The sequence below is a fragment of the Chelmon rostratus genome, chromosome 6 (genome assembly GCF_017976325.1).
Source record: "Chelmon rostratus isolate fCheRos1 chromosome 6, fCheRos1.pri, whole genome shotgun sequence".
Lineage (NCBI taxonomy): Eukaryota > Metazoa > Chordata > Actinopteri > Chaetodontiformes > Chaetodontidae > Chelmon > Chelmon rostratus.
Genome location: NC_055663.1, coordinates 24332127 through 24349160, shown reverse-complemented (window position 1 = coordinate 24349160; position 17034 = coordinate 24332127). Strand labels below are relative to the sequence as shown.

The 17034-nt window shown below is 41.6% G+C and overlaps 1 protein-coding gene across 6 annotated transcripts in view; it reads left to right on the top strand.

Moving 5' to 3' along the window:
* ppip5k1b (diphosphoinositol pentakisphosphate kinase 1b) overlaps nucleotides 1–17034 on the top strand; it is a 51741-nt gene that overhangs the window by 10308 nt on the left and 24399 nt on the right. For 4 of the 6 annotated variants that reach the window (XM_041939869.1, XM_041939868.1, XM_041939867.1 and 1 more), the window contains exons 3-17: nucleotides 917–1112; nucleotides 3692–3782; nucleotides 4142–4227; nucleotides 4399–4553; nucleotides 4800–4901; nucleotides 5070–5231; nucleotides 6330–6451; nucleotides 7487–7588; nucleotides 8209–8295; nucleotides 8994–9069; nucleotides 9471–9580; nucleotides 11866–11951; nucleotides 13201–13326; nucleotides 15636–15680; nucleotides 16726–16847. In XM_041939869.1, the coding sequence (XP_041795803.1) occupies nucleotides 917–1112; nucleotides 3692–3782; nucleotides 4142–4227; nucleotides 4399–4553; nucleotides 4800–4901; nucleotides 5070–5231; nucleotides 6330–6451; nucleotides 7487–7588; nucleotides 8209–8295; nucleotides 8994–9069; nucleotides 9471–9580; nucleotides 11866–11951; nucleotides 13201–13326; nucleotides 15636–15680; nucleotides 16726–16847 (1668 nt within the window). The remainder of the gene's footprint in view (nucleotides 1–916; nucleotides 1113–3691; nucleotides 3783–4141; nucleotides 4228–4398; nucleotides 4554–4799; nucleotides 4902–5069; nucleotides 5232–6329; nucleotides 6452–7486; nucleotides 7589–8208; nucleotides 8296–8993; nucleotides 9070–9470; nucleotides 9581–11865; nucleotides 11952–13200; nucleotides 13327–15635; nucleotides 15681–16725; nucleotides 16848–17034) is intronic. The other 2 variants (XM_041939870.1, XM_041939866.1) reach the window with 1 other exon arrangement.

Here is a 17034-nt window from a genome sequence, read left to right as displayed (position 1 = left end):
ACTTTATGGTCGTGCTGTTAGCTGCTCACTTACATGCAATAATTTCCTGCTTCTTTGGGTCAGCATGTGTCTCTGTATGACTCTCACACTTTTGCCATTGAGTTGATGCTGCATTGAGTGAGCAGGCAGCAGTGCAGTTCACACTTTAGCCGTCAGTCAACCGCTGTGGCACACCAGCAAAGACTTACTGACTCATTAATGTAAGAAGAATAAAGGTACACAAGAACAAGTTAGTGTAATGTTATCTCAAGAATCAAGTACATTTTCCATCAGAGTGATAAAGTTTTAGCCTTTTAGCCTAACTTTTCTCCTGTTTGTGGAAAGTAATGGTGGTATTCAGGTCGCAGTGATTGAAGTGATGGACAAACTCGTAGATACGTGATAGACGGACATTGCCACCACTAGAGCCAAACCCCATATGTAGCTAAAACCTGGCTGAAGAAAGGCCATGCTGGTGTTTAGATCAGACGCGTTTTCCTGTCTGTCTTCGGCTCAGCTTTACATTATTAGACTCATAAACTTTATCAGTTCTTTGCAGTTGCAGCATTCAGTTCAAAGCTTCTTATTATGCTGATAGCATGGGAAAGTTCTTACAAGATGTAACATGTACTTATGTTAGTATGTTGACATGCCTACAGATAGCGTGCTACATGGATGTTACCAACCAATGGCTGCCATTCTATGTCATTCTAGTTTAGGGGCCACAGTTTGAATTGCAGGTCACATGATGCCTCGCGATCCAAACAGATTTTTTTGTCATGCAAACTTTTACAAAAAGAAAATCAGTGCCGCACTGCTGTCTTTACACCCCCTACATGCCGTTGCATTGGCACATTTTTGTCAGTTGTGAGTCTCACTCATCATCTCCCTCCATCCTTCCCTTCTCCGTCCCGGTCTTCTCCGTTCTCTCCACCAGCCGCCAGAGCGACAGATTGTGGTTGGCATATGTGCCATGACGAAGAAGTCTAAATCCAAGCCAATGACTCAGATCTTGGAGCGCCTTTGTAAGTTTGACTACATCACCGTGGTCATCTTTCCTGAGGAGGTAATCCTGGAGGAGCCTGTGGAGAAATGGCCCCTCTGTGACTGTCTCATCTCCTTCCACTCCAAAGGTAAGACTTAAAGCAAGTGAAAAAGATCAATAAAGGTTTTTTAGCTTCACTGGCTACACTTGTCTAAACTGGTATAACCAGTGGTTTACTGGTTTTATGTATAGAATAAGCCATGATTTCCCTGTCCTCCAGATACATCCCCAGTTGCTTTAAGCATGAATCCTTGGTGTCCTGAAATTGCATTATGTTTTGCCATATATAAAAGTGTTTTGAACCACCACAACCATCAACTAGGAAAAACTTTTCCCCAGCCTTGCTTCAGATCTCAGCTGAGGTGTAGCAAATCATCTGTAAAACTTGGGGAAGAGAGGACAATCTCAAGAAGTAACAGTGCAACCGTAATAAATAATCTGAATCTGATCAGTAAATTAAATGTTTTCTTCCCCTGAGGAATACCAGTGCCTCAGAAGCCTTACCACAATTTAGAGAGTGTGCCAGGTTTGTGTCCAGATAACCCAACACAAACCTGGCACACTCCCTAAATTATGGTATGGCCTTCTGAAAAGGAGACGGAGAACTGTGGGACTGGAAACAGCTATTTAAGGCTTGTAATTAATTTTATTTCTCAGCTGACTAAGTGTGGTTTACAAAAGCAGAACTAGATGAATGAGACCTCTCCATGTATTCGTCCTCTATCTTAAACAAGTGCGTGCGTGCGTGCGTGTGTGTGTGTGCGTGCGTGTGCGTGTGTGCATGTGCCTGTGACTTGTTTGCACTTGCAATTGTTTTCTCTTTCTAATCAGAGGAGTGATCACATGATGGGAACAAAAATGTGTTTATATTTATGTATGTATATGTGTGTGTGTGTGTGTGTTTTTTAATATATATATATATATATATATATAATTTCCATCTGACACTGACTTGTCTCTCTCTCTGTGTTATTTGAGTCAGAGTTTATCACATGAGGCTGTTTTTCCATTCTATTTTTAAAAGAATTGATGCTCCAGCCATGGGAACATGGTATAAGTCTTGTTTTGTTGTTATTATTATTATTATTATTATTGGAAAAAAAAACTCCCTAAGGTATTTCCTATTCTCATCTATCGGGCTCTCATGCACACCAATATGACAAATATTTAAATAGTGGTCCTGAGAATGTCTGTTTTTATCCATCATACCCATTTGTGACATGTAACATGCCAACTGCATTTAAGTAACCCACCCCACACAATCCTTCAAGCCTGTTGAAATAGTTGTAAAGTGGCAAATATATCCAGATATACAGTATATATAGTGGTTGTGCTTGCAGATTTGCATGTCATTGAAGAGTGGACTATTAGCCTTGGCAGAGGTCTGTGTTCTCTGTGTGCCCTTCTAGTTAATTGCTGTATCTATTATTTATCACTATTGACTGCTGTATGCAGGCCAAATTGCTCCTCAGGGGCATTCAAGCGTTCGTCTAGTCTGCTGGTGAAGATTGAACAAACCAAAATGTAGTGAGTTGGTTAATATTCCAGCACTAAGTGAGACATTGCTGGAGGCAGTGTCACATACCAGTCACATATTCAGGCGTGCAGAGACTTTTTCAGTCTGTTGAAGTTTCTAGAGATGGAAGTGTCTCCATCTTGTCAGTCACCGTGGTGGCTGTTGCTGCTCATAACCACCCAGTTCTTCCTCTTCATAAGAATTCTAACTAACTGCTTTTGCTGAGACCAGAAATGGAAACACATCACTTCCTGTGAGCCAGAGTTTTTTTGTTTGTTTGTTTTTAGGATAGAGCTCCCCAACAGTGGCTGCTTCAGGAAAGAAATTTGTGTAGGAAATAAGTAGCAACAGACCATATGTGATGATGCACAGTTTTGAACTATCATCCAAGGTGGAGGCTCAGATCAGACAGTGTACCCTGGCTCACACTAAAATTTAGGGCTGCAACTAGCAATTATTTTCATCATTGATTAATCTGTCCATTATTTTCAAGATTAATCATTTTGTCAATGAAATGTGAAAATAATTGTGAAAAATGCTAATCACAATTTCATTTACTGTCAGTAATGACAAAGAAAAGAAGCAAATCCTTACATTTAGGAAGCTGGAACCAGCAAATGTTTGGTATTTTTCTTGAAAAATGAAATGATGAATCAATTATCAAAATATTTGCGAACTTCTTCTGATCGACGGATCAGTTAATCTGATTGTTGCAGCGCTGCTAAAATCTGATTTAAAACCTGCCAAAGTTCATTAAGACCTACAGGGACTAAACACATAGCAGATTAAAGGCAGTGCACAGTTCAGAATCCATTAGCTAGGTAGATCAATACATTTGCAATGGATAAAAAGCAGGATTTATTAAATGTCATCACTTCTGTGTTCCCACCAAACACTAAACTCAACTCTGGTTTTCATGTGGCTTCTTGCAGCAAGAACATCTGTTTAGAGACCGATGGGATGGAAAGTGATCAGGCCATCAAGACAACTGTCCAAACCACTTTCTCTGCAACACAAAAACTTGAATATGCTGAACTGAGTGTAGGCTCAGTGTCAAAGAATCAGGCAGCAAAGCAGAGATGTCTGGTTGAGTTTGCATTGATGAAGGTACTGTGTGCGCTGATATTGTTTTTATGTGTGACATTTGTCAGGTTTCCCTCTGGACAAAGCTGTGGAGTACGCCAAGCTCAGGAATCCACTGCTCATCAATGACCTCAACATGCAGTATTTCATACAGGACAGGTACAGTTTGACCAGACACACACACACACACACACACACACAAACAAACACACACACGCAGGCTTGAACAGCATCATAAAATAAAATGTTTTACGAGCTGCATTTAAAATAACAGTACCCAGTGAGATGGTGACTACACATGCAATGAGTATGAGCAGGTTCTTGTTTGCACTTGCAATTGTTATTCCTTTCTCACCAGAGGAGTGAGCACATGAAAATGACATAATTGCTATTTTGACTTAACTCATATACCTTATTGCTGTTTTACTGCCCAATCCCAGAAACACACACAGACACATAGACTCACTATGTTTGTCCTTTTTGGAGATTGTTCATAATGGTACTTGTTTCCCTGTCAGGAGGGAAGTGTACCGGATCCTACGGGAAGAGGGCATTGACCTACCACGTTACGCTGTGTTAAACCGAGACCCCGACAATCCTGAAGGTGAGCACGAGGTCTCATTTTGTGTTAAATAGGCTTGTATGGCTGAACCCTCTGATTTATGGTAACAAACTAAAACAAAACCATCAATTACATGACTTTAGCCTCACTGTTGCGTTTTCACTTTGGCGTTTTAGTAAAGTGAATTTAAAACTGAAGTCTTACCTTGTGCAGAGTGTAACCTGGTGGAAGGGGAGGACCATGTTGAGGTGAACGGGGAGGTGTTCCCAAAACCCTTTGTGGAGAAACCTGTGTGTGCTGAGGACCACAATGTCTACATCTATTACCCCACATCTGCTGGAGGGGGCAGCCAGAGACTCTTCAGAAAGGTAGCTGTCCTGTTTAATCACTCACAAAAGAAGATATAATAAAACTTAAATCGGCAACACTGACTGGTTGTGTGGCTGCTGCAGGGTTACACCTGTCAGCTCTTTGGTAATGGGGTAGTTAAGCAGCACAGTGAGACATCAGTGACACAAAGTGCTGTCGGGAAGGCTGGGTGCTGAGATAAACAAGGATTTAATTTACAGCTTACAAACGCCTCTGAATTCCCCTTCTTTGTCTCTTTGCTGCAGATAGGGAGTCGTAGCAGTGTGTACTCCCCAGAGAGCAGTGTACGAAAGACTGGGTCCTACATATATGAGGAGTTCATGCCCACAGATGGCACTGATGTGAAGGTACAGTTTAATGTTTAATAGCCTGAATAGTTTTTACACCAGTGATTCATGTTGATGAGTCATGTAATTGTCCCTTTAGTGAAATATAGAAATCATCATCATCACCATCCATCGTCTGCGTCTGTGTGTCTTCTGCTTGTGTGTGTGTGTGTTGCATGGTGTTTTCAGGTTTACACAGTGGGTCCAGACTACGCCCATGCGGAGGCCCGAAAATCTCCTGCCCTCGATGGAAAGGTAGAGCGGGACAGTGAGGGGAAGGAGATCCGCTACCCCGTCATGCTGACCTCCATGGAGAAACTAGTGGCCCGCAAGGTCTGCCTGGCCTTCAAGGTAAACTTAATCTTCACGTAGAGGATCAAGTGCCGAAAGAAAACAGGAAAAGAAACCTACATTATGCATGGACTGGTGGTCCTTCTCTTGTCAAGCCATTAGTGGTCAGAAACTCTGCTGGGTACCTTTTTTATGTGGTCCATTTGTAGCTAACCCATGTCCCTGCACGAGGCCGCGAGTCTTTGTGCTTTTAGCTCATTAAACCTGTTTTAGAGTAGGAAGAAAATGTCTTTAAACCAATAAATGCAAACACAGACAGCTGTGAAGCTTTTAGATATTCATGAACTGTTGATATTTCGTTGTTTTTCTTGCAAGCTGAATACAGTATTTCCTCACACAAATGTACTTGTTGAATGGGAGCTGCCAGAAGCATTTTTTCCTGCAGCCTGCTACCGTGAGAATTATTCACATCACACTGTTCTGACCAGCATTATGCAGCGCTGTAATGAGCAAACATGAAGGAAGTAGGGGAGATTTTTTTAAAAATGGCATTGGACTCCCAACAAACAAAGACGACCACAGCATGAAGCACAGAAAATCAATAATTCATACATTCTTTGTATTACAAGCACAGCTCTTCGTATTATTATTACTTTGTGTATTACGCAGTATTCCCACAGGCAAGCTGGTTTGAAGATTATGAGCCCAAATGCAAAGTGTTCCTTCACAAACAAATACTTCCAGTAGCAACAAAAGCCTCATAAACACAAACCTGTGACTGGGCATCAGTTATACGGATACAGACATCAGCTGTTTTATTCGGCTGCTGTTAAAACATGCTGTATGTATCATAGGAAAAATAATAATAGTAATAATGCCACAAACAACACATATGCATGTTCTTCAGGTAACAAGAAGCAAATAGACTTTGAGAGATCCTCCTTGGAGATTTTAATTGATTTTATGCAGCTTCACCACCTTCACATTGGTGAGAGTGCGTCAGTGTTTTTCTACTCCAGATCTCTCCAGAACCTGCATCTGTGTTGTCTTTGCTCTTTGTTTAATAAGCATCCTGTTATATCTGTCTAATAAAAACAGACTGAAGTTGCAAAATGTTTTCCTCTCCGCATTGTGGCTAACATCTCTGTGTGATTTTAGCAAACAGTGTGCGGGTTCGACCTGCTCAGAGCCAACGGCCACTCCTTCGTCTGTGACGTCAACGGCTTCAGCTTCGTCAAAAACTCCATGAAGTACTACGACGACTGTGCCAAAGTCCTGGGGTAGGTCACGTCAGCTTGCATGCACATTAAACCCTGACCTGTGACTTTCCTGATGTATAAATGGAATCAGCTGGAACGCTGAAATGGAACAACTTCTTTCTATCTTTAATCAGAAGCTTAGAGGCAGCAGAACAGAAAACACATGTACAGTTTCTTTCTACAGACTGTGTAATACAACTATTTACTGTAGCAGCCAGTAATGGAAATAATGGACACCAGAATCTTGTCGAACCGAAGCTTTCAGGAAACAAAAACACGTAAATGTCAGAATGAGGCTGTAATTCACGTCCTCAAGGCCTGTTGATGAATGAATGAAAAACAGCCTCTTCCTCTTGTTTTCTGTATGACCTGACTCTCTGTCTCTGACATTTATTTACATTTTCTCATCGTACCTTTTAAAATAAATGTCACCTTGAAGCTGTCATGTTGTAATTCATCTAAACCTGTTGACAGGTTGGAGGATCCTGTTGTCAGCTTTACATCTTAGTCTCTTTCTGATTTATCACCTCTCTTTCCAGGCTAAGTGACTGAAGCTTTTACGACTAAAAACTCATAAATTTCTCTAATTAACAGACACAGGAAGTGCAGCTTCTCTCCAGGAATGGATACTAGCATGAATGTGTAATCTCATCATGGCGCACAACAGGAAGGAGCGCTGTGCAAATGGAAAACTGACATAAATATAGTAACATTGGTGTTTATTTTGATTTGCTCTGGTTTGTTCTCGTATCTTGTTTGCACTTTAGCAGCTAGTTTGAGTTTAAGTAAAAGAGCAAACATTGTGTTTGGTCCAAGCTTTTTGGACAACCTTAATGTGCCTGATTTCTCTGGTTTGTATACAGTATAACTTATCTCAAGTCAGAATATTAAAATGTAACTGGCTGACACAAGGAGGAACCTGCAGAATGGATGTCATGTTTGATTTAGTTTATATTTATTGCTTTCTGCTCTGTGATATTTTCTTTTTAACCTAATACCAATGACTTTAATGCTCAATGCTTTTAAGTCTGTTATTCCTTTTCTCTGCCTCACCAGGAACATGGTGATGAGGGAGTTAGCCCCCCAGTTCCACATCCCCTGGTCCATCCCCATGGAAGCTGAAGACATCCCCATCGTCCCAACAACCTCAGGAACCATGTATGTTCTGAAAAACAAACTGTCTGTATGGAAAACTCTTGTATATGTTGCTGAGTGGGCTACTGTGCATATGATCTGACCTTATACTATACTGTATATGTTGTAAACTTTGTCTTTAAAGATGTTAATGGAGCTGCACTGAATGGTTAAAGCTGCACGGTCGCAACAATTGCCACTTCAGTTCCAGCCAGCACCCTTTGCTGCATGTCATACCCCCTGTGTTTTGATAATAGATTTTCTAAAAGTACTTTTTTAACTAAATGTAAACTAAAGTGTAACTAAAATGAATTAATTCACCCTGATTTACACTAATCTGAATAAGTATCATGTGAGTTCTCACTCTGACAATTGTCATAGTTTACACCTAAAAACACGCAAGTTTTGATTAATTAATGACACCTATATGCTACAAATAAGCTTACGGGAAAACAACCCTCACACATTAACACAGAGTAGCTTTGGATCATAGACACACTAACCTCCTCATGCACTCACACAGTCTGAATCCAATCTGTCTGAGAGTGATCTGCAGTGTGTTCTATGGTTGGATGAGGTCTTAGTGGACATTTGTCAGTTTCCGCTGTGGTTAAATTTTGTCCTGTCCACTCTTCTTCCTTAAGGATGGAGCTGCGCTGTGTTATTGCCATCATCCGCCATGGAGATCGCACACCAAAGCAAAAGATGAAAATGGAGGTCCGACATCCTCTGTAAGTCTCCTGGATCCAGCATTACGCCGGCTTTCCCTCTTTCTGTCGGAATATCTTTCGAATATTTGGTTTGTTGTACAACAATAAAAAAAAAACTGTACAGTTCAAGTGTAAGTTCCTCACAAATCAGCACTGACCGAAATGCACAAAACTGAAGGACTGGACACCCATAAAGTCCTTAGTGGCTTGTTTCCTCCATATTTTTTAATGTTTGCATTTAGTAGTGCAGTTGGCACAATGTTATATTCAGGATTCATACTAAGTTTTAACCATTATATTTTAAGGATATGTATTAATTCAAGCTCTAGTTGTAATTTAAATGTCCTCCTTGAAAAATGCTTCATCTAGGATTTAGATTTTGGTTTCACAACAATTAGTTGTGATAGTTTAGATGTGATGAAAACAGCTTTGAGAGTCTGGACATTTCTGATTTAGGGACATTGAAAGTGCTTGAATTTTACTCTTAAAAGGCTGTATGAACCCTGTTTATGTCAGCAAAAACTCCCCTCTTGTCTCTGCCCTGCTGCGAATTTTAAGGGAATAAAAACAACCCAGACTGCCTTCAGCTGGTCATTCTTTGCCCGCTTCGTTTTACAGACAAAGCAACATGTCAAATGTATTTGTCTTCAAAGATATTGCCCACATCCGGTGTAAATGTGTGCTCTTAATCCTGCCGTTTTATTCTGTTCGTCTCGCAGATTCTTCGAATTGTTTGAGAAATACGGAGGTTACAAGTCAGGAAAACTAAAGCTGAAGAAGCCAAAGCAGCTACAGGTGAGTGAGGTTGATTTTAATGTCTCGATCCTGCGCTTTCCCATGCTCCTCCTCCTCTGCCTCTTTGTTTCTGTTTTATTTGCAGATTATTGCTAAACCTTCAGAGGACATGGCTATGTTTGCATATATTAGTCTTCATAATTATTATTCTGGATCACTAAACATTGCTTTGTTGTCTAAATATTTATACTAAGCTGTCTAGAGCCAGTCTCACACCCTGTATTCATCCTGCCACTGTATCATCTTTTCTAAAAGATTTGTGAAGCTGCCATCTTCACTGTCATTCTTGTCTCTGACATCGTTTTCAGTCACGACATTTGCAGAGATTCCAGTGTGTGTTTAGTCTGCAGACTAAAATGAAAGACAAGAGTCAAATTAAGGATAATTTGTGATGTTTCCAGGAAGTGCTGGATATCGCCCGCCTGCTGCTGGTTGAACTGGGCCAGCACAACGACTGCGAGATCGAGGAGAAGAAATCGAAACTCGAGCAACTCAAGACTGTCCTGGAGATGTGAGTGACGGCCTACGTCTAACACACGCTCTCTCACAAACACACACAACATCAGTCATCATCCTCCTGTTTCCTGCCGTCATCCTTCATCAGCACTCATCCACCCTCAGAACTAGCGTCATCTTTTAGCACTCCACCAGGGTCCAGTCATTTTTTGTCGTACTCACAAACAGACACATGTTTACCGTGATTCGCTCCCTCCCTCTTGAGTCTCTAACTCTTTGCTTTCCCTTTTTCTTCCCTCCTCTGTTTCTCTTTTCATCCATCCCTCCTTCCTTCTCTCCAAAAGGGAATCCAGCTTGAATGACACTCAGTACGCACCCTCTCCCTTCTCACTTTAAAGGATGAGGTTTTACCACCCTCCTTTTCATTAGTCAACTTAGACTGTGTGTCCATAATATTAGGAACACCTTTTCGATATTTGATACAGATTGTTGAATGTGATTTTTTAATCAGTTATATCTATTAAAATTGTAGATGAAGACTATAAAGCGGTAGTTTAGACATAGTTTATGTGAGATTAGAAATCTGAATCAATATTGGGAAGGTATTCCTAATGTTTTGTACACTGAGTGTAGCATTTTCATTAACATCCATTCATTTCTAGCCATTAACATTAGACACATGCACAGTCAAATGTCTTTGATGATTTCACTGTGTTTCCGTGTGTGTAAATCAGTGTGTGCTGTGCTTTGTGTACTTTGTGTGCATGCCGTTCTTACCACATATCAAGCAGACTCTAAATCTCTTAATGTCTTCCTTCCTCCTGCCTATTATCGCCATTTACAGTCATTTTAGAGATCTCCTGATGCTCTCCTCCATAGATATTGGAATGAGTGAAACAACAACATAATGTGGAAGTCCTAGATAATCAAATTTGGAAGAAATGTGTTCTAAAGTAAAGATATAATACACTTGAAAAAGGCAGAGTTTGCAACACAGTCTACTGAAACTGCAGTTAAATGCAAGAGCAGTGTACCGCAGTGAAAGATGTGTCACTTTGTTGTCAACCCACAGTATGCCCACTTCAACAGTTTGTGTTGTGAATTTCAATTAAACTCCTACACACACTGCGCTCTTGCATTAGTGTCAAATCTGTCGAAGACCTCTGTCAAAACTCCCAGAAACACTTTTACAAACACAAGCATACAGTTTACAAGTCGAAAAACATTTTTTAAACCTGTAATTATAGATTTTTGTTGCCAGTTGTTAGCAAATGCGGATGCAAATGAACGTTAGCATTTATTTGGCGTTGTGCTTCTGGCTAACTGATGGATGTAATCTATACATTCACCCCTTTCACCTCTGTTTTTGGTCTCCCTCCACGTCTGACCACCTACTCCCTCTTTAAATCCAAAATGCTGCATTATGTTCACCAGCTAGCTGCTAACTTTGTCTCTGTGGAGCTGAGGAAAATAACGCACTGATTGCTCTGTGTGGGTTTATCGCTGTTAGGCGAGGGCCAGAGTTAGTTAGGCGAAAATATTAAATGCCTCCCTGACTGAGTAAAGGTGTGCGCGTGTGTGTGCAGAGGGAATGAGAGAAGGGAGTGTGTGTGCTGTAGTGATGCAGTAATCCTCACCCATCTGATACTTCACTAGGTGAATTACTCCAACAAAGTGCTGTGTGATGATGTCTCTTTGACAGCAGGTCAGATTCTCTGGCTTCCTGCCACAGTTACTTATCCTGGTTCAGGGTCCATCATCATGTGGCTTTTTACAGCGCCCGCTCAGCTGCGAGTGTTATTAGAGATCACTATGCAGTCATTAGTCTGCGGGATGTGACAAATTCTTACTCAAACACAAGCGGAGGCTCTTGATATGTGTTTGTGTGTGATTTGGAAGAGTAACACCACCATTAAAATCGGCATTTTACCGTGCACCATTTTAAAAGCGGTCACACACACTCGTACACTTTCTGTTTTGTTCTCATGCCCACACACGTACACAATTACACACTGGAATCAAACTCCGAGGTCCAATTGGAGTTGCTGGTTTAAAGTACACACTGAGTGACCAAATTATCATTAAACCGTGTGCTAATACTGGTAATAATAATACTGGTACTCGGCTGTGTGTGTCAGATTTGAAAAAGTTGTTGCCTTGTTTCTGTCGTCTCTTAGAGCTTTTGTTGGAATGGGTATGGAATAGAAGTCAGACGTGTGCTGTTTGATATTTAAACAAAATGTTTAAAGATGGGATACATTTTTTCCGTGTTTGTGTCGAAATTTGGCGTGTTTGTGTCTGTGTGTGCGTGTGCATGCGTGTATGTGTGTGTGTCTCCAGGTACGGTCATTTCTCAGGTATAAACAGGAAAGTCCAGCTGACCTACTTGCGTAACGGCCAACCAAAAGCCTCAAGTGAAGAAGAAGGTACACACGCACGCACACACACACACACACACACACACACACACACACACACACACACACACACAGAATTAGTGTTATAGCCACAGTAGCTCTTTTTGCACTGTGTGTGTATATTGAGTGGTGTATGTATGAGGTGTTAGCAGAGCTCACATGTCTGATTACAAAATAAGGGATGGGTGCAAATTATTGTTAGTTTAAGAAGTCTTTCATCACCTCTTTTCAAATTCATATTTTGGTAAAAGAAACTACTCGTGTTAAGATGAGATGAGGTTTAAGAGGAAGTCAAACTATTGATGCAGCTGGGGAAGTTTATGCATACCAACAGCAAAATAGGATTCAGCCAGGAAAATCTGAAGGGAAGGAAGGCTGAACTTGGCGGGAATCCTGTATGAAAATACCCAGTTTTATTAATATAAATCACATATTGGTGCTTTTCCCACTGACCGAACCATTAACTGGTGTCTTTAGTCCACTGAATTACAATATGAAACATAATAGGCAATTAAGATAAATGATCTGAAGCCTTTTCATTTTAAAAAAGTTAACATCATCAGCATTAGATAAATAATTAACTGGAAAGCGTCTTACAGTCTCCTGCCTGCGTGTGAGCAGCAAAATAAGGGGGAGTGCTCTGCTGTGTTATTAATGTACATCTCCAGCAGTGGAGAGCAGCTCCACTGCTGCTCCGTTAGCTCCGGGGAAAGCAATCGTTGTACAAGACATGAGTGGGCGCAGGGTTTTTCAGTTATTTTCTTCACTTGGTTTAAGGTGTTTAATGCTGCAGTGTGTGTTGGTCAGCCGGTCTCGTTTCTGCTGCTCGCCGCTCCACTCTGCTGTCGTTAGTTTCTGAGTGTAGAAAGTTCACAATATACTTCATGTTCATCTCGCAAAGGTAATGCAACCGCAACCGCTGCCTTTTTTGGTGATGAACTCCAACATATCTCGAGATTCTGTGCGCTGTAGAGTCGTCCTGATGCTGCACTTCCCTCAAACTGACATTTAGAAAATTGATTTTTGGCAGTTTTGGAGTCCTAGTCTCAGGAGATTAATTTCTCTTATTTTGAGGCCTTGAGACCCTGTGTTGAAATCTAGTTTTAAGGTGATACTGTTTTTACATGGTGCATATCACTGAATTTATTTGTGTTTATTCAAATTACCATACAGCAAACCTTGGGCTATGTATTTGAAATAGAAGCTTGGAGATGAATTAATTCTAAATGATATGAATAGTAACGCTGCTGTTTTTCAGACTCCAAGAGGGACGGTCCGTCTCTGCTGCTTGTGTTGAAGTGGGGCGGGGAGCTGACGCCTGCAGGCCGGGTTCAGGCTGAGGAGCTGGGCAGGGCCTTTCGCTGCATGTACCCTGGAGGTCAAGGTACCGGCTGGACACACACTCACATTAGCTAACAGATGTACTTTCTAGGGATCCTTTGGCTCTGATGTAAATTAAATTCTTCCAAGGTGTGAAATGTTTGATTTGATTTGTTTTTGTCTCAGATAAAATATTTCTAATGTATCTGGGCTGCTGTAAAAAAAAAAAAAACTGCTTAAAATCATCATTCAAAACCTGTTGCAGGCATTTTCTTGACGATCAAGAAAATGCTCTCATATTTCCTGATTGCCTCAAATTAATGGATTAAATCCCCTGAGTCACCTCTCAAAAGTCCATGAGACAGGAAGTACTTTGAGTTTTGTGCACACACGCCCACATGGAAGCAAACACGCACATACCTTTTGAGACAAACACACACGCCTGTAAGCAAAAACTCAGGTAGGCAGTCACAATGTCATTTCTATTTAACACAGTCCAGAGGGCAAATGATAATCTCACACCTGTCTGTCCTCCCACGTGTGCTGTTGCTCATAAATGTTTATTTCCAGTCGTTCTTTTTTAGCCAGCCCAGTGTCAACATGGCATAGCTGACATACAATGTGTCAAAGAAGGTTAGAGGTGAAAGGGTTGTTTTAGAGTTGACATTTTATAATTTTTGCCTTCACTTAAACTTATGCACGATGAAAGAAGAGAATGATGCATTAAAAAAAGGCACTGATCTCAAGTCAAAATATAACAGTCCTTTTTGATTTTAGTCATCAAAGCTGTAGAAGCATCAGCTTACATGTACTGTACAGAGCATACCAGGAAGAGGCAGCTGATGGTCTGTCACTACAGCTGATGTTGAAACAAGGGAAAGTCTTGACTGTAGACAAACACAAACATAGCATCTGTACTATCACACGTGTTCAGAAGGCATGTTTAGGACTTTAGACGGAGGGAGCTTGCATGGAGGTGAGGTGGAGTGAGCATGTGGCAGCCACCTCAACTGAGCGCTGAAGCCTGAAAAACCTTTCAGTCATGCATCATGCTGCTAAATATGTGCTTCTTCGAGCCTTCATTTTTTCTAATTGGAACAGGCATTTCGGACTTCCCCCCGAAAGGTCAATGATTCGAGTCATCAGTGGGGAAGATGCCAACTCGACTCGAAATTTGTCAGTCGAATCAATGCATGATGACCACAAACCACAAAACTATGACGGAAGCAGAGAAGGGTGATAGAAACAGAGGGCAGTGTGAGGCAGCAGGACTACAGTCTGCTGGCTGCTGTGACGCTCTCAGTGAAGTCAGCTAGACCACTTTTGAACCAGATGGTGGTTCGGCCTCCTCTTCACTCATCCACTGTGATTGACTCTTAGGCTGACGGCGCTGTCAGCAGCCCAGCAGGAGAGACGCTCGGAGTTGCGCTGGGATTTTAAAACTTTTACTCTCTATGACAGTGTGGAAATGTGATACGGGAGTTTCATGTGGCGCTGCACTGAAAAAAGGAATAAATCATACTGCACAGCCAAATCTGATTTGACTGACTTTGACGCTTCCACGTTGGCTTCGAAGTTCTGATGCAAAGGTCAAAGCGATGGTCGTAATGGAGATAAGCAGTATGTTTATATCAGAAAACGAAGGACTTCAACAGAAATTTGGTTCTAATTTTGAGAAACTCTACCACCAACAGCACTGCCGGCTATATTTTTGCAGAGTTTACTTCAAGGTATCACATCGGATAGTGATATTTAAGAGGGACTATACATGCTTGCTGCATGCTGTCCAGGCCCTTTGCAGCACAATACAACTGTGCAACACTACATCACAGCTGGCTGAGGACTTGAGCACAGCTGAGCACACCTGGCCATATTGGGTGTTGTCCAAAGTGCACCAGACAGAATTGTATTGCGTTTGAGTTGGAGCTTCCTCCATGCAAAATGTATTGTGGAGTTAATCTTTAACATAAGGACACACAGCACCTGTAACATAGACCCTCTTAAGCAGAGTGAAAGACCATTAGTAAGCATACAAACCTGCCTGTTACCCAAAGGTTTCTGTCTCTGGATCACTTTGCAGTGCTTTTAACTGAGCAATACCTCTGTGTCATTCAGACTTTCCTTCCTAATGCTTTGTTTTATAGTGCATGCAAAACAACTCCCAAACTGCACAGGAAAACAACTTGAAGCAGAACTGAAAGTAGATGCAGTAGTTTGATCGAGTCTGTCCCATCTTTGCTTCTTTTTTTTAATGAAAAGAAGGCCATTTTCTCATCCCAGCCACTGTTTTCATACTTCTTTCTCCACCACAAGTTGTGTCTTTTAACTCTGCTCTTCTCTTCTTACCTGTTGTTGCACTGTGTAAACTACTAGCCGGTAACCGCCGGTCCCTTGGCTGTGAGTCCCCTATTGACTTTGGTAAGAGAAGGGTTTCCTGGATATCACCGCTCCTCCCCTCCTCTCTCATTCTGCGCGTTTGTCGCTCCGTCCACTAACACGCTCTGATCTCTCCTCTCCAAATCATGATTTTCTATCATTTCACCTGGCGCCTAGTCTGGTTTGTCCCATACTGAGTTGCTGTGGATTGTTTGTGTCGTCACTGATGTGTTCTCGAGGTGATCCTCTGCGGCAAATGTTTTGTTCACTTGCTCATACACACACAGGCAGCTAAAGTGACTGCAGTTTGGTGTTGTGAGCTAACGCGGATCATCTCACACTAATCCTACTGCATTTTTTTCCCATGAGTTCTTGGGTTGTTGTTGTTTGTTTCATGAAAGCCAGGCTACTTGAGCCTGGATTAGAGCCTAAAACAGGGGCAACTCCCCAACACTCCCAGATCTTTTGTGTCAAATGAGGCATGATAACCCAAGGTAGTGAATAGTATAACATCAGGCTATTTGGCTGTACACTAAAGGAAAATGCATGAAGCGTCAGTGTGATTTGATCTGTGGCGCTGGTATGCATCCACTTTCTCCAGCTACATTAATTGATGTATATTTAGCATGTTAAAAGACTTTGTCTGTCTTCAAGTAGGTAATCCAAAGTACATGATCTCATCTCCAGGGGAGCTGTCTTCAGTAATTTTTGGGGTTTGCTCAACATCAGTTCACTTCACTTTCACTTCATTTTGTTCATAGCTTAAACCACACCATTAAGTTCACATTTAAGTGAAATTATTCATGTCAAAAGCTTACAAAGACGTTTAAGGACAATGCTTTTGAACTGAAAGTGATGTTGCATCTGCACAGATGCTGTATTGCCTGTGTGCCTATATTAAATGGAAATCCTTTTGGGTACAATCAACACACGGTTGTATTTTTTTCTCTTTTCTTTCAACTACTTCCTCGACTCAGCCGTTCATTACTTGAGGAAATTACTGCACAGTTTTTGTACAGTATGTCTCAATGCTGTGCCAGTTGATGCAAGTTAACCATGATGCCTCTCTCTGTGTACAATCTTCCAGGCGACTATGCTGGCTTTCCAGGCTGCGGCCTCCTGCGCCTGCACAGCACTTACCGCCACGACCTGAAGATCTACGCCTCTGACGAAGGCCGGGTGCAGATGACAGCTGCTGCTTTCGCCAAGGTAGCTCTGCGCTCTCTCTCCTCGTATCTGAAAGACTATGCCTGATTGATAACTGATGTAATTTAAAAACCTAAGTGGGGGCTTCTGACAGATCTCGAGGACAGAATATCTCTTTGGATGCGTTAGACGTATTTTCGTATCAGAAGCATCTGCTGTACTGTAGTTAGGGGACGCTTTCTTTTCTTAG